Source organism: Diceros bicornis, chromosome 24, assembly GCF_020826845.1.
Source record: "Diceros bicornis minor isolate mBicDic1 chromosome 24, mDicBic1.mat.cur, whole genome shotgun sequence".
Lineage (NCBI taxonomy): Eukaryota > Metazoa > Chordata > Mammalia > Perissodactyla > Rhinocerotidae > Diceros > Diceros bicornis.
The window spans coordinates 45,308,118-45,324,889 of record NC_080763.1 but is presented as its reverse complement, the minus strand read 5'-3'; the positions used below and the strand labels follow the sequence as shown (position 1 = coordinate 45,324,889).

General features: G+C 59.0%; 1 protein-coding gene across 10 annotated transcripts; it reads left to right on the top strand.

Moving 5' to 3' along the window:
* The first annotated feature begins 26 nt into the window (after window positions 1-26).
* Window positions 27-12,964, top strand: SLC25A29 (solute carrier family 25 member 29). 10 transcript variants are annotated; one of them, XM_058567694.1, is made up of 6 exons: window positions 27-261; window positions 6,160-6,688; window positions 8,762-8,887; window positions 9,171-9,940; window positions 11,164-11,247; window positions 11,558-12,964. In XM_058567694.1, the coding sequence occupies exons 4-6, from the start codon at window positions 9,797-9,799 to the stop codon at window positions 12,314-12,316; spliced, it is 987 nt and encodes a 328-aa protein (XP_058423677.1). In that variant the 5' UTR covers window positions 27-261; window positions 6,160-6,688; window positions 8,762-8,887; window positions 9,171-9,796; the 3' UTR covers window positions 12,317-12,964. The 10 variants fall into 10 exon arrangements, with proteins under 10 accessions (XP_058423677.1, XP_058423676.1, XP_058423683.1 ...); XM_058567693.1 differs by having other exon boundaries at window positions 7,091-8,887; XM_058567696.1 differs by having other exon boundaries at window positions 245-261; window positions 6,160-6,203.
* Window positions 12,965-16,772: the final 3,808 nt, after the last annotated feature.

The window sequence follows — 16,772 nt, the reverse complement described above, 5'->3', positions numbered from 1 at the left end:
GACGACAGCGAGCGACGTGTGCCGGGCGAGGAGCCGCGCGCTGAGCCGCTGCCGCCGCCGCCGCCGCCCCCCGACCCCCGCCTGCCCGGGTCTCCGCGCCAGGAGGCGGCGGCCAGGCCGAGTCCCAGCCCAGCGAGCCGGGGGGGCCCCCGACGGCGACCAGCCCGGCGAGGGACCGGAGAGCGAGAAGGACGAGGAGGAGGAGCGGCCTCTCCGGGGCCCCGGCAATGGCGCTCGACTTCCTGGCTGGATGCGCTGGGGGTAAGGAAGCGGGAGGGTCCCGCCGGGGCGCGCGCGGGGACCAGGGACGCCGGGCGTCCGGCTCTCGGGGGCCGGAGCGAGGCGTCCGGGGAGGGAGGCCAGCTCCCCTACAAGCGCTCGTCTGGCGGGAGTCTCCTCGTCTGTAAAATGGGGATAACAAAGGTCTTGTCTCACGTGGCTCTCGTGGGCGTGGGTTGACATCAGGCCCGAGGGCGTCTAGCGCCCTGCCGGCGAGGGCAAGTGTCCTTCGGGCACGTTCGGACGGGAAGTCTGGGGCCCCGGGGCAGCACCGTGGCTTGGCGGAGGCGGGGACTGCCAGGAGGATGCTCCCCTGCGCCCTCCTCGCCCTAGGCTGGCGGATGCTGAGGCCCCGGCGCATCTTTCCCACCCCCTCCCCCATCCTCAGCCCGCGCCCACCCGGAGCAGCAGCCCCTCCCTGGGCCGGAGGAGTTTGGGCTGGCTCCACCCCCTCCCCCGCAGCAGTCTAGGCAGGGTTGGGGCTACCTGACGACCCCCTAGAGGGCTGGCCTGGAGGGCACTGAAAGGCGCCGGCCGGACCCCAGGCGCCGAGTCACGCGCCGCCCCCCCCCACGCGGCTCAGTGAGCTGCTGGGGGGCGGACTCCACCCGGGTGGAGGAGTGGGCCTGACACGCCGCGTGCGCCAGCCCACCGGCGTGGGGCACCTTCACCGAGGCCAGGCCTCGGCGCGGGGGGCTTCCCCGATCCTGTGTCCCCGGGAGGGCCGGAGTCAGTGTGCAGTCCTGGCTCTGCCGTCGCCGACCGTGACCGCGGGCGTGGACGTGGGGCAGGGCACTTCCCTGTTTGTCTTTCAGTTTCTCTGCTTTTACGTAGAGAGTTAATTTATTCAACAGGTATTAACTGGGAGCCAGGTTTAGCTGTCACGGATTCAGGGATGAGCTGACTGACGTGGCCAGTCCTGCCTCACGCAGAGGGCTGGCTGGGTGTTCCCAAGGCCCGACGTCGGGCGCTTCTCTCCTCCGACACCTGCCCTCATTTTGGCTCTTCCTCCGCTTGGATTTGGCTCCAATAAAGCCCTTAGCTACCTGCCAGCGGTAGGCGCCCTGGAGGAAGAGGAGTGACCAGTGGCGTGCCCTGCGTGCACTTCCTGCTCTGAGCGAGAGGAGGCTGGTGGAGGAGGGCGGGTGCCAGGGAAGTGATAAGTGAGAAGGGATTTAAGAACTTCCCGGACGGTTACCCAACAAGCCCCAGGAAACCGCGGGCTGGAGCTTCCCGGAGGGGGAGAAGCGCCCAGGAAACCGCGGGCTGGAGCTTCCCGGAGGGGGAGAAGCGCCCAGGAAACCGCGGGCTGGAGCTTCCCGGAGGGGGAGAAACCACAGACTTCTGATAAATCGGTGGAGTATTTCTCCTAAGCCCAGGGTGCCAGAGGAGACTGGAGGGGTCTGCCTCTGTGGATACAGCTCTCAACTCCCCCTACCCCTCCCTCTGATCCCACTCTCTGCTCTTCCCATCCTCCCGGAGGACTGCCCTTCAGCGCCTGCCACCATGCCTGCTGGCTCCTCCTGGGCCCCAGACCCTCCTCTACCCACCTCCAGTGGTGGCTCCGTCCCAGGGCCAACGCCCCTTTCCAACTTCTTGGGGAGTGTGGGTTCTTTCCGCAGAGAGCCAGGTTGCCTTCTGTATTTGTGCATGTGTCCTGGAATCTGTGAGGTTTGGGATAGGAATACTCATCCTAGGGCCAGGCCTATTTAGAGACCCCCAGACACACGTGTTCAGTCCCTCTGGGCTCTTGCTCACGCAGGGCCCTGCCTGGAATGCCTTCTGCCCATCCTCACCAAGCCCACCTGGGAGAGATCCTGTCCAGGCCCCAGGGTTGGGGTGAGGCCAGGGTCCAGCACCCTGCAGAGCTGTAGGCGCAATCATCGTCTCTTGTCCGTCTGTGATCCCTGTCCCCCCACCCCTCTCAACCCACCCCACCCTCGGCTGCCCCACCCAGTCCAGGTGCAAGCCGGGGGCAGATGGTGCCCACCTACTTCTCCAATGTGTTAGCAGAGACGGGAGGGGACAGAGGGTCATCAGCCCCCAACCTCAGGGACCCTCTCTTGGTCTTATTTGACCCAGGAGAAATTAGGCCCTGGGGCCCGCCCAGTGGCATAGCGGTTAAGTGCGAGCACTCTGATGCTGGTGGCCAGGGTTCGGATCCCCGGGGTGCACGGATGCACTGCTTGTCAGGCCATGCTGTGGCAGGGTCCCATATGAAGTGGAGGAAGATGGGCACGGATGTTAGCCCAGGCCAGTCTTCCTCAGCAAAAAACAGGAAGGATTGGCATGGATGTTAGCTCAGGGCTGATCTTCCACACACACACAAAAAAAGAAAGAAACTAGGCCCTGAGAAGTGGACAGACTGGTACGAAATCACGTTGTGTACTCCTCCGACGGGGCAGGGCCAGGCGGGGCGGATGGGGGCTGACCTCTCCCCTTCCCCCAGACTCTAGGGCCTCCGCGCCGGCCCATGGTACAGCGACCTGATTGTGTCCCAGGCCTACATTCCGGGCCCCTGGCACAGCCTAGCCAGTGCAGAGGGGCCGTCCAGGGACCATGCACGGGCGGCACCCCCACCTCGGCGCCTGGCCCCCAGAGGCCCCGGCCTGGTTCCTTCGGGTTTGGGCTCCTCAAGGCCTGGAGGCTCAGTACGGATGATGGCTGTGCTTTTCCCTGGGGCCTGAGGTCGCTCTTAATTCAGATTCCCAGGAGGGAGGACGGTACCTCACCTCTGATTGGCTGAGTCTGGGTCACGTGTTCAACCTCACCCTGGGGGAGGCGGGGCTGCGCCTTGATTGACAGCATCCCCGGAGGCCTCGCGTGGTGGAAGAGTCCAGTGCCTCTCCGCCCTCCCCCATCAGGGGTCAGTCCCAGGTCCTGAGCCCACATAGCTCCTGGGCTCTGGTTGAGGGTCTGCCTGCTGCGGGCATGGATAGGAGGAGGTGCAGAGAGAAGCTCAACCGTGGCCCGGGGCCCCGTGTGGGGAGGACAGGTCTGTCATCCTGATGTCCCCTCCCACCACCTCTTCTGCCAGGTGTCTCCAGGCCAGTGGCCCCTCCTCCTGCCCTGGAGGGTCATGGGATGGGGGTGCCCCTGAGAGCCCAGCCTATGTTGGGCAGTGGGCACTGGCTTTGGAGTTGGGAGCCTGGGGCCACGTCTGCTGCTGTGACTGTAGCTCTCAGTGTCCTCTCAGGGAGATGGCAGGGCTTCCTGGCTCTCAAGGTGACTGAGGTTAAAAGGATAATAAGGTTTTGGGGGCTGGAGGCCCTGATGGAGGCAGGACCCACAGCCTACTCTGTTTCTGTGGATGGGAATGTTCTGGGTGAGAGGGACCCAGCCCTTTGCCTGAGGGCACTGAACCAATCAAGAGAGAAAGTGGGACTGCAAATGCCTGGAGTCCTTGTGTGGGGCCTCCCAACAAAGGCTGGTGGGTGAGGGTCTGTCCCTCCCATCCAGAGGCTGATGAAGGCTGTTGCTGGCACCTGGGCAAGCCTGGGGCCAGAGGCAAAACCATCCACCCACAGGAAGGGGACCCCACAGCAGGGCCTGGCTGCAGGGGGACAGAGGGCCGGAGGGTCCCACAGCTGGAGAGAGAAGGAAGGCTAAGCAGCACACCCCAGGCAAATCTTAGGTTTCTAAAACCCAAGGATCCAGTTACAGCCCAAGAAAAGAGGTTTTAGAACTAGGATTTTCAAATTGAGAAAATTCAAAACGTGAAATGAAAAAGAAGGTAGATCTCAAAAGACAGAAACCAACATGCCTTAGAAGACCAGACACAGACAGAGGAGTCTCGAGGGAAAAGACAGGCTGGGGGATATCTCTTCATCCCCCTGTGAGTGTTAGGGGTTCCAGAAGGAGAAAAAGGTCTGGAGATGATGAATATGAAGAATACATAATAGTGGAAATTTCCTCTGATCAGAAAAAGGCAAATCAGCGGAATGAAAGGGCTGGTGGAGTTCCAGGCAGGGTTATTTTAAAGAAAAAAGACACACCCTTGGCGTCACCTGGTGACATTCCTGAAAGCTACAGATAAAGTTTCAGAGGCTTCCTGGCAGAACAAATAAATTATTGACAAAGGAGAAGAAACCAACTGGCAGCAGATTTCTCATCTGCAAGTGGCACTGGAAGCCAGAAGATTCTAGGACACTGCCACCCTAATGACATGGGCCGGAAACCTTGCCAGAGCACAGAACTCTTCCTGATGGCATTGAAGAAATGGATTTTGCAGATGAACTGGAATTCAGAGGGCACTTCCCCCATGTGTTACATCTGAGGGAGATAATCAAGAAAGGCTCCAGTGGAATGGCAGTTGATCGGAGTAGAGCCCCGACATTCGGAGGAGAAATAGTAATTTGCCTGAACCAGCAAAAATGTGGGAAGAAAAAGGAGTAAAATAAGTCATCCACATAAAATAAGATGGAATCGTGTCAGATCTCTCTGTTGTTTTGGCAGAATCGGAGACTGCTTCAGAGTGGGGCAGAAACCAAAACCCAGCTGTTTACAGGAACATCTAAAACAAAGTAGTAAGAAAAGGTTGAAAATTAAGAGTCGGACAAAACTATACCAGGCATACGTAGCCAAAAAGAAAACCGGATTGACAAAGTTAATATCAAACAATGTGGATTTTCAGGTCCAAAGCATGAAGCAAGATGAAGAGGACATTACATAAAGATAAAAAATACCATTTGTGAAGAAGCATAGTTAACTCCCACCAACCGCTGGGCATCCACTGCCATGGTCACCAGCTCTACCAGGGAGCAAGAGAGATGAGTAGCTAAGGAAGAGGGCACCAGGGCCAGAAGGTCTGGGTTTGAATCCCAGCTCCACCACTTACTAGCTGTGTAGTGTAGACATAATACTGCTCTGTGCCTCGGTTTCCTCATCTGTAAAATGGGCCAACAGTCCTTTCTTGACAGGTTTATAAGAGGGAGAATTAGAACACATACAAAACTAAGAACAATAACCAGGTGGAAATGTTACTGTTTGTTACTCAACAAATGTTAGCTGTTGTAATTATACATAAACACTCCTAGCAATGAAAGGAGAACTTGAAGATGTCCACACATGAAATTGTAGAGAGGAAAGCATTGTGGTTGGTGTGGCAGTTACTTGACCTCACTGAGCCTCAGTTTCTCCTTCCGTGAAGTGGGGTGATGAGGCTGCCTGATTCACAGGGATGTCGACAACCCACACAGCACGCAGGACCCTGAGACGTGTTTGTGAGCCATCATGGAGGGGTGAGCTTTGTCCTTCGGGGAGACCAGATTTTGACAGGGCTGATGATGACCAAGCATGACCACAGAGTCACAGCTGCCTCCCCGAGCATGAGGCGGCTCCCACGCAGGGAAGGGAGCTGTCAGCCAGCTCCTGCGACGTGTCAGGTCCTGGGTCAGCGCATCCCGGGGGTGGCCCTGGGGCAGGTCAGTGCTCACACCTGTGCAGGTGAGGGGAGAGGGGCTCAGACACCGAGGCCTTTGTGAGCTTGACCCTCTGGTACATGCCAGAGGGAAAATGAAAATCTGGGTGAGGGTCTAGCCCCAAGTCCAAAGTCCCTGCAGCCCCGAGCCCATGCCGGGAGGTGTTGGGAGCAGTGGGATCCTCTTAGAAAGAGCACGTCCGGCTCCATTGTGGGTCAAGGGAGAGAGAGCAGCTTTGAGTTGGACAGATCCTGGCTTGACCCTGGTGATGTCCCCCTCAAGGTCCCCCCACGCCCACTCCCCCAGCCATCAGCATCAGCAGCTCACGGGTGCGCCCGGCACTGGGCAGGTGAGCGTGTCTCCTGTCCAGTCCCACAGCCCCTGCGCAGTGCTCCTGCCGGCCCCGCCCCACACTGCAGGTGTCCGGGGCATCTGGGTCACAAGTCCTCTCTTCTTCCAGGTGTGGCAGGCGTGCTGGTGGGACACCCATTTGACACTGTCAAGGTGAGTGTCTTGTCATAGTTTGTGTTCTGAGGCCCCCGTGGAGGTCAGACACTGGAGAGAGCCCGAGGGTCTGGCCGGCTGGAGGCCTCTTTCCAGTGACCACCTCGGGAGCGCCTGCGAGGGGTCCTGCAGGTTCCAGAATAAAGGTGGAATCCGGGGTCTCCGTGATGCCTAGGCCCAGGTGGGCTCCCTCCTGGGTTTGTCCCTGCATCTCCCAGCTGGGGCTGGACTTGGAGGTCCACCCTGGGGCTTGGCCAGCTGAGACCGAGGGGCCGAAGGGCAGGTCTCCCCTCACCCAGAGCGGGGGACACGCACACTCTTCTTACGCAGAATTCCTCCAGACGTCTTCTTGAAAGAAAGAAAAGTTCACAGAAAATACAGAAAGACTGACAAATCACAACTTGTCAGTATTTCCCATGCACGTGATCCTCACAGAGCGGTGTCTGTCATTGTTGAGGAACCGAGGAGTCGTTTCCCAAGGGCTGGTGAGCACCTGGGAGGTGTCTGTGGCTCCAGAGTGGCCCGGGGGCAGGCCCTTAGTTCCTCCTCCATAAGCCCCGCACCTAGATTAACTGTTCCAGGTTCTCAGGCCTTCCGTTAGGATGGAAACCAAGGAAATCTACGTTCTCCAGTTGGAAATTCCCAACCAGGATTTTCCTGTTGTTGGGGTTTGATGTCTTGAACTAGCCAAGTCGGGACCCTGCCTTGCCAGCTTCACCTGGGAGCCAGGGCGGGCTGGGAGCAGCAAGGCACTAGGCTGGACCTTGTGTCCTGCTGTAAATGCTGAACTTGGCACCTCTTCCCATTGGGGCAAGGGCACAGTGAAGGCAAGGTCACCATCCTAGCTGGGTTCGAGGTGACTTCCTTCCCGTCTCCTCTTTTTTCAGGAACTCAGGTGTTCCCTGACCAAGAAAAGGACTCATGGACTTAGGGCTGGGATTTCCTCCAGCACAGGCATGAGGGCCTGGCCTTACGCATTGGCTCTGACCTTAAAAAGCTCTGTCCCTGGGCCTGGTGCAGGTCCAGGGCCCCTCCCGGCGACCTACTGAGTGACCGTGGGCCAGTCACTTTACCTCTGGGCCCAGATGTTCGCAGCTGCAAAATGAGGGGTTGGGCAAGGTGACTGAGGCCCTCGTGGTGCCTGGCCTCCACAGGAGAGTTCGTGTTGGTGAAACGCTGGTTCTGAAGAGCACAGTTCTCCTTCCATCCCATTGTAGGCCAGTTTGTGGAGGAGGTGGAAGGGCCACACGGCAGCCTGAGTTCCCGACATGGGCCTGCCAAGAGCGAGGCCCTGGGGGAGCCTGTCCACACGACTGCCCGGCCCTGCCCAGCTGGCCGCCCCGTGAAGCCTGCCCAAGTCCGGAGCAGCCCAGGACAGCCTGGCAGTGTCCACGTTACACTGTGTTTGTATCTTGTGGTCATGTGTTTTAAATGCCTCTTGAAGCCGTCCAGCCCAGAAGTACCTCCGATTCACCTCCTCAGCCCAGCTTTGCGGAGGCCTCTCCAGGCTGTGACTCGGCTGGGGCCTGGCCAGGCCTTCTGCAGTCCCGCCTGGTCCCTCAGTCAGTCCCCACCAGGCTGGGGAGCACTTTGTCCTGGTGCCTCCACCTCTCTCAGCTCCTGAGCCGTGACCAGCAGCTCCCACAGTAATTTGCGTGCAGGAGCCTCTCCACCCCACTGGGTTCCTGCCCCTGGGACCCCCTTACCTGGCACCTGGAGGGTGGTCTTTGAGGAAATCCACTTGTGACCATTTTTTTTTTTGCCACTGTGGTCCACCAGCATCACACCTGGGCAAACCTCTCTTAAACAGCTGAGTTTTTGATTGTGAAGGGGAGAAAACCTGCCCCTCTAATCACCACTGTCACTCAACCCTGTGAGCCCTCTTGTCACAGCCATGGGCTCGCACACGATTACACTGTGCCGAGCGTGGAGCACACTCATTTGGTTTAATTTAATGCTGTATCACCAATGGCCTCATTTTTTTACTGGCTGTTTCCCATTATAAAAGTTAAACATTCTCATTAAAAGAAAATTGGGAAACGGAGAAACGCAAATTATTTCCTTCCACCAGACACATCCGTTTTCAATTTGGTGCATTGCCTTCAGAATCCCCCTCCACCACAGTGCCCGCCGTGGGCATGCGACATTTTTTAAATGTGTTTTAATCATCAGGTCCATACACATTTTTTTGGTTGGCTTCCTACTACAAAGTTAATGTAGGTTGTAAAAAAATTTTAACCATAATAGAGACATATAAACTAAAAAGAAAAAACAGTCCTTTATGTATCCTTTCCCCCAACCCTTGTTCATGATTTCTACTGAAAAACAGAAATGCACACAGACCCAAATAGATTCCTTGCTTTTGGCAAAAGTGGGATTTACTTCCTCGCTCGGTGATTGTTGTTGTTTTAACTGAAATTTAACACATGTGGAAAAGTGCACACATGCTAAGTGTAAAATCGGTGAATGATTGTGAAGCACACGCCTGGGGGGAGCGGAACAAGGCCAGCCCCCCAAAGCCCCCGCTCCCTCCTCACAACTCCCCTCCCCTCCTCCAGCCACCCACCATCCTAACTTCTGACAACGTGCTCCATTTTGCCTTTTCCTGAACCTCGTCTAATGGGACCCGTGCTCCGGAATGTTCCATGTCAGTCCACACTGCCTCATGGCCGGGATGTTCGCAGGTTATTCCTCCAGGCCCTCGGGACCAAAATTTGAGTCCAAAATTTGGTTTTCCTCTGTTGTGCCCAAAACCAAAGCCACTGTCCTCAGGCACTGCCTGCACACATGTTTCTGTACGAAGGCGGCCTTCTGTCCTGCTTCACGGACAGGACAGGGATCAGGGACCCCGAGCCCGGCGCCCGGGGCGGGGGAGGGGCGGGAGGCCAGGGCTGGCGGCGGGGCTCCGCACCCCGATGCGATGTTGAAATGTTGTGTTGTTTTAACCGCCTTTACTTTCTGAGCTAGGGGCTGTCTCCATCCATAGCAAAGTGTAACTTTGTTGTAGATGAGCGTAAGCCTCACCCTGGAGAGCGCTAGTAAGTACAGACCAGGTGAACCCGACGCTTCTCTTCTCTGTCCTGAACCAGCCCCGGGCCGGGACCCCACTCCACCCCGAGTTCCCTCTGGGACTAGCAGGGGACAGGGAGGGTGGGAAGTGAGCTTGGGCCCAGCTCAGTTTCTGGGTGGGGGCCCGGATGGGGCTGGTCGAGAAAAATCAGTCTCCTCTGGATCAGGGGGTCTTCATGTTGGGGTCTCCCAGCCCTGTGGGCAGCTGGGAGCCTCCTGGGCTGGTGTGTGAATGACCACTTTTCCTGGGTCAGGTCCCTCAATCCTCAAACAAGATCCTGTCACCCCAAAATGTTAAGAACCTCCACGCTAGACATTACAAGACTGGGACCAATGGGCCACATTTCACCCCTAAACCTGGTCCGGATCGCAGGGGCTCATCCCAGACCCAGGGGTCAGGAACAAAGGGGAGAGGAGCATCTGTGGTCCCTTGTGGGCCAGAAACAGTGTCCAACCTGCAAAGACTTAAAGATGCTGCCTGGGGGTCCGCAAATCCCACCCAAGGAGGGGACAGCTCCACTCACATGCTTTCTGTTGACACAGCCTTCTTAGTGCCAGTGTCGGGGGCCGTAGGAAGAAGAAAAATGTCCCAACAGAGACCACAGAACATTGAAGGGAAAAGGAAAAACCTCGAATCACAAAAACAACCTGAGCCAGAGCTCATGGTGGTAATATGTATTCAAGTTCAATGAGCGGTGTTGCTTGTCTCTGAAAATTCGCCCCTCCCCTGCCAGGTCCTGGCAGAGCTGGGCAGTCAGGGTGGGAAGGGGTGCTGGGGTGAACCACTGCAGCTGCTGCTCAGAGCAGCGGTCTGCAGTTAAGGTCCTCGTGTGCAGAGACGGGACTCTTCTTTACAAGACGTTTGCTGTGTATCATTCACCAATAGAAGGTCCACCTAGTCTCACCAGCCAGCACCCCCACCCCACCCTGGCCCCGACCACCACAGCTGCTCATGTCCCCAGAGAGGACAGCTTTGGCCGAGTGAGTTGCAAAACATCTCTGAGCCTCAGTCTTTGAAATGGGAGTGACCGAACGCCTCTCAGCCAGTGATTACTGTGTGCAAAGCCCCTCTGGTGCTGCCCGGCACAGAGGGATACCCACGCCATGGCCCCGGCTATAATAATGAATTCTGAGTCAGAGCTGGGGACCAGCTCCTGAGAGTGTGACTTAACTTAGCTCACCCCCCAGCCCCGTGATACGGATTTCGAGTTCAGGAAATGTGCCTCCCATCCCACACTGTGGGCCCTGCGTATCAAGCGCAGATAAGCTCTCGGTCAACAAAGAACGCTTTCACAACAAGAGGTTCTGGACAGCTGGGCTCCAAGGGTGGCTGGGCCTGACCCCCCAGGCCCTGCAGTTGCTGACGTTCCCAAGAAGCCCGTCAGCTGCTCTCCTGTCTCCACTTTACTAACTGATCACCACTGTCCTCACGAGGGTCTCCTGGCAGAAACCAAGCAGGATTCCCTGCTGCCAGCCCCTGATGCAGGGAGTTGTGTGATGGGACACTAGATTGGGGCCCCTCTGGCATTGGCCATGGTTTGCCACCCAGACAGTGGGGAGATGCTTTGTGCCCTCGTCAGTATGCTGTGCAGAGATGGTGAGACAAGAGGCATAGCGTCCATTGTCTAAGATCCGGAGACTGCCTCCTCTGCAGCTGGCGCTCTCTGTGGCTGTTTGCCCACTGATACCCCTCCCTGATGAGGCTCGGACACCCAGCCCCACCCCACCCTGGAATTCCAAAGCCACAGAAAGCTACTTGGCTCCCTGCCTCGTGGGTCCGGCCTCAGGCCTCCTGGAGAGAGCCTCCCCCAGCTGTCCAGAGTGCTGGGCCAAGGGAGCTGGGTGCTCTGGCCCCGGCTTGCCCACTTTCCACTGGGCCCTCTCCTTCCAGGTGCGGCTTCAGGTCCAGAGCATGGAGAAGCCCCAGTACCGAGGGACCTTGCACTGCTTCCAGTCCATCATCAGACAGGAGAGTGTGAGTGGCCTGGGCCTGGGGCAGGTGGGGGTGGGCAGGGAACCAGCCTCTAGGACGCTGCGGGCCCCAGACCACAGAGCCGGGAGAGAAGGTGTCAGGGGACTGCTGGGCAAATCAGGACTTTGGAAATGGGGAGGTGTGAATGAATACCCAGGCCTCTTAGATTGAGGACTTTGCTTCCAATCCTCATGAGCACCTGGGGTGGGCTGGGGTTGGGTCGGCCGCCACCTGCATGGAGGGCCCTCGGGAGGTGGGCTGGGCCGCCCCAGGCCCTGAGTGGGAGCGCAGCTGATGCATCTCTGCCCCGCAGGTGCTGGGCCTGTACAAGGGCCTGGGCTCGCCCCTCATGGGGCTCACCTTCATCAACGCGCTGGTGTTCGGCGTGCAGGGCAACACCCTCCGGGCGCTGGGCCGCGACTCGCCGCTGAACCAGTTCCTGGCCGGCGCGGCGGCGGGCGCCATCCAGTGCGTGATCTGCTGCCCGATGGAGCTGGCCAAGACGCGGCTGCAGCTGCAGGCCGCGGGCCCGGCGCGCACCTACCGGGGCTCGCTGGACTGCCTGGCGCAGATCTACCGGCGGGAGGGCCTGCGCGGCGTCAACCGGGGCATGGCGTCCACGCTGCTGCGCGAGACGCCCAGCTTCGGGGTCTACTTCCTCGCCTACGACGTGCTCACGCGGGCGCTGGGCTGCGAGCCGGGCGACCGCCTGCTGGTGCCCAAGCTGCTGCTGGCCGGCGGCACGTCGGGCATCCTGTCCTGGCTCTCCACCTACCCCGTGGACGTGGTCAAGTCGCGGCTGCAGGCCGACGGGCTGCGGGGCGCCCCGCGCTACCGGGGCATGCTCGACTGCGTGCGCCAGAGCTACCGCGCCGAGGGCTGGCGCGTCTTCACGCGCGGCCTGGCCTCCACGCTGCTGCGCGCCTTCCCCGTCAACGCCGCCACCTTCGCCACCGTCACCGTGGTGCTCACCTATGCGCGCGGCGAGGAGGCCCGGCCCGAGGGCGACGCTGTGCCCGCCGCCCCTGCGGCCCCCGCGGGGCCCGCCCTGGCCCAGCCCTCCAGCCTGTGACGCCCGCCGCCGGCCCCATGGGCCCGACCTCCCCCAGGGCCGCTTTTCAGAAACGCAACATGGACGTACATCGGCCCCCAGCCGCTCGCCCTGCCCAGACGCCCAGACGCCGTGGGCTGTGGGCTCCATCAGACCTGGGTTGAATTTCTCTCGTCCCCTGGGTGACCTTGACCACAAACTTGACCTCCTCAGTGTTCTCAGCTGTGAAATGGGGATCCTCATACCCACACTGTAGTCACGACGCTCAGAGATGGTATCGTGCAGCGCCCAGCACTGAACCTGCTGCTGTTCCTTGGAGTCTTCCAGAAACCCAGCCGAGACCCCAGCCCTCCCTGGGGATCCCAGCCACCACCACCACCGGGTCTCTGATGACCTACTGATGGGCTACCCGGTGACTCGCTGCAAGTCCTCCGCCTGGCGGATCCCCAGGGACACTTGGCCACCTGTCGGGTCTGTGGTCTGTGTTAGGGACAGAGAGGCAGCTTGAGACGCCTCCTGGTCGTATGACTGAATCCTGTGCTGAAGCGCCCCAGCGATTCCGTATGGTGCTGCTGGGGATGCCCCTGCTACTGCCACTCCCCCTGGAGGGTGACCCAGGACCCACTAAGAAGCCATGGGACCTACTGGAGGCTCCGTATTAGCCTAGGGGCTCAGGCGGGGGGGGGGGTGGGCAGCACCGTCCAGTGGGAGCAGAGCAGTGGCAAGGGCAAGTCGGCACCCTCTGGGGCTCAGGCTGCCTATCTGTAAGATGGGGACATGTGTCAGCTGATCTCTGCAGCTCTGGGCCACGCCCACCAGCAGGGTTCCCCAGGTGTGCAGAGGGGTCAGCAGAGAGATCCGTATGGGAACCCACTCCCTAGCAAATGGTGTCTTTCCCAGGCCATCTCAGTGCCCCGTGTTCTGTGAGGTCACGAAGGGCCTGTTAGCAGGCACAGGTGTGGCCAGTTTGGGCCCTCCAGGCCGAGGGGGATCTGAGTCCAAGGCTCCAGGGCTGTCATTAGAAGCCGGGCCTGTGGCGTGAGCTTGGGGCAGCCCGGGCACATCCGGGACGGTGCGGCCAAGTGGTTGGACCGGGAGGTGAATGATCTTGCGCGGGTTGGAGGTGACTGTGGCCTCCTTTTCCCTGAGTGGGGCTCAGCCTCTTGGGCAATGTAACCGGCTCTCCCAGGAGGCAGACTGTGCTCGAGGAAGACAAGACACCCACCCTGTGTAGTGGTGTCGTTGTTCAGAAACCACCGAGGGAATAAAGAATTCTGTTTTTTTAAGAGGGTGCTTATTTGTGCATCATAGAGGAAGGGGCTTCATTCCCCACCCCCTCCCTGGAGTCAGAGGGGCTGGCTTGGTGGTCTGTGTGCCCTGGGGCCCTGGTGGCAGACCTGCAGACCTAGCTGCGTGACCTGGAGCAAGCTCCAGGGAACATCTAGACCCTCAGTTTCCTCATCTGCAAAATGGGGCTAATAAGGCATGAGGATTTTGTGAGTAAAGCTCACAAACATGCTGGACAAAGCCTGAGCCGCTCAGCAAACACGCCTCAGATGTCTGTGGTCACCCAGCCTGGTGTGAGCTCCCTGGCAGTCCCGAGGTGTGCTGAGGGCACAGAGAGGGACACCAGCTGCGGCCAGAAATGGCCTCCCGGAGGCGGGGAGGTCTAAGTGGAGCTCTGAAGGGTGAATGGATCTGGCCATCTGAGACTAGACCTACCCCAGCCTAAGAGATTCCTGAGGGCTCCCTGGAGGAGGCCTCGTTTGTCAAAGGGGTGTGTTACTCTCCACCCACCCCCACTTCTGCTCAGCCTGCTGGAGTCAATCCTGGGCACCCAAGTCTCCAGCATGGAGGCTCTTTCCTTCCCAACTGCTGAGCCAACAAGCTCCGCCCACCTGCAGGGGAGGGCAGGAGAGAGGCCCCCCACTTTCCCTCCAGGTAAGTGCCAGATCTTCTGTGCCTTCACACTCCACTTAATCCCCAGCACCAGCCTGTGACATTGGGCTTGTCTGCTGTCTCCAGGGACAAGAGGCCAGGAAAGGGCTGGCTGGTGGCCCCAGGGTGGGGTGTCCTCAGGCACATCACAGGCTCTGTTAACCCAGCCGTCCCCTCCCTGGGGTCCCTGGCAGCAGCTCGTTCCCCCATGAGGTCCCCTGGCCTCTCCCTCCTCTTTCCTCTGAAACCAGGCAAATGCTCAAAACCAGGGTCCCCCCCAACCCCCAGCCCCAAGCGCTGGAAGTTACAACACTAATCCGGGTGGGAGGAGGGGTGGGAGAGGTCTGGGGTCTTTATGAATTTTTTGACATTTTATTTTCTCCCTGATTTGAATATATATTTACTTGGAGTAAGTAATATATTAACATGGTAAAAAGTAAAAATGCAGACGGAATCCAGGCTGTGCAGTGAAGAGGAAAACCTTGTCCCCACCCTGTCCCCAGCTGGCGTGCCCCTCCCCGGAGCCAAGGCCCGCCTCCCGTTCCTGGAGGACATCCTGGCATCCTGGGCAAGTCCCCCAGCACGTGGAACATCCATGCTCCCCGAAAAGCACGCTGGGTACTGACTCTTCTGTTCTGCTTTTTTCACTTGACAATTATTTTGGAGATTGCAGGAGTTCCCCAGGGCTGCCATAACTAAATACCACACACTATGTGGCTAACGCAGACATTTATTCTCTCGCCGTTCTGGAGGCCGGAAGTCTGGAATTCAGGCGTAGGCAGCATTGGTTCCTTCTGGAGGCTCTGAGGGAGAATCTCCTTGCCTCTCCCAGCGTCCGGTGGTGGCCGGCAATCCTTGGCTCGTAGGCCTATTGCCAATCTCTGCCTCCATCTCTGCATGGCCTGCTCCCCTGTGTGACTCTACGTCTCCCCTTTTTATAGGGACACCAGTAATTGGCTTAAGGGCCCACCCTACTCCAGTATGACCCCATCTTAACCAATAACATCTGCAAAGCCCCTGATCCCAAACAAGGTCACATTCACAGGCACCTGGGGGGAGGACTTCAACACATCTTTTTGGGGGACACAATGCAACCCACAACAGAGATCTTTCCTTATCAGTCTGTTCGAATTGGCCACGTTTTGGTTAACAGTTGCACAGCATTTCATTGGCTGAACGTCTTTTATTTCTCTAGCGGGTTTGGGAGAGGAACTGGGAGGAGGTATCTGAACAGTCTTAGAGGCAGAGCAGCAGCTGCCCGGCCATGGAGGAGACAGTGAGGCTGAAGCTGAGGGACCAGATGGAGCCGAGGCCCTGGGGGCAGGCGCGGGGCAGAAGGAAGCACAGTGCAGCTCACGGCAGGGGCCAGGAGGTTGGAGAGGGCCACCGGGAATCACACAGCAGTGCCTTGGGGACATTGGCAGACCCTCCTGGGTGCCTACCCAACAGCCGTCCTGCCCTCTTCTGATGGCATCCCCATGTGTTCTGGGCTTCAGCGTGTCCGGGTAAAAATACCTCTCCAGGCCCCCTTGCAGCCAGAGGTGGCCACGTGTCCCAGATCTGGTCAGTGAGATGAAGGCAGTGGCCGGGGCTCCTGAGGCAGCTGTGTAAAAGGGACAAAGGCACCTGTGGCACATCCCTTGACCGCTGACCCTGCGCCCCTCTTCCTGATGGAGACAGGATGTCTGCAGGTGTGGCGGAGACAGAGCCGGCCATGTGGCTTGGGTGGGCCACTGAGCCAGCCTGGCCTGTGGAAGGCAGGTCACTTCCCCCTTGTTCCACGTACTGTTCCTTGGTCTTTCTGTCCCTTGCAGTCAAATGCATCATGGCCACATTCTGTGGCTGCAGGTGACAGGCCCCTGGAATGGCAGTTCAAGCACAGAGGGGCAGGAAGCTGGGACAGGCCCGGCACCCACCCTGTGTGCTCCTTGGTCCCAGCTTTCTTGCTGTGGTGGCCTTACCACCCTGACCTCACGGCATCTACCCACTCTCCCGGGGGGAGGCACTGTCCACGGAGACCAAGGTACACCAGAGAAAGGGCAGTGGCTGCTGGGAGCGGAGGCCCTCTGATATGGCACTGCCTGGGGAAGCCCTCCCCTGTGGCCCCCACCCCACCTCGGTCACGCTCTCCCTGGCCAGCTGACGTCACTCAGGCTGTAACGATCAGTTTGCACGTCCACTCCTCCCACTGCGAAGAAGCCGGCACCAGTGATCCATAAAGTTTGGGTGAGAGTAAGTGTTGCCAAGTGGGAAGCCCCACCCCGGAGGGCTGGCAGGGCACGTCTGGAGTGCCAGGATGGGTCCCATCCCTGGTGCTCCCTCCTGGTGTCACCACTATTGGCTCTCAAGTCTTGGCAGGCTCCTGGGCCTGTTGGGCAGACCCTGAAAGCTACCCCTGGGACATCCAGCCAGGTTTGGGAAGCAGAGTGAGCAGGACTGATGGCTGAGTGGGTGAGGGGGGAGTGGGTGGGGGGAGGAGGCCGGCAAGACGCCCCCTTCAGGAGTTCTGGCTTGAATGTCCAAGTGGATGATGGGGACA

What these genes read in the sequence shown, in the direction of transcription:
- SLC25A29 (XM_058567694.1), top strand. Translation starts at nt 9,797, where the DNA reads ATGCTTTCTGTTGACACAGCCTTCTTAGTGCCAGTGTCGGGGGCCGTA. An exon ending in CTGAGCCAGAGCTCATGGTG is followed by an intron (nt 9,941 to 11,163) that starts GTAATATGTATT and finishes CTCTCCTTCCAG; the next exon opens with GTGCGGCTTCAGGTCCAGAG. An exon ending in CCATCATCAGACAGGAGAGT is followed by an intron (nt 11,248 to 11,557) that starts GTGAGTGGCCTG and finishes TCTGCCCCGCAG; the next exon opens with GTGCTGGGCCTGTACAAGGG.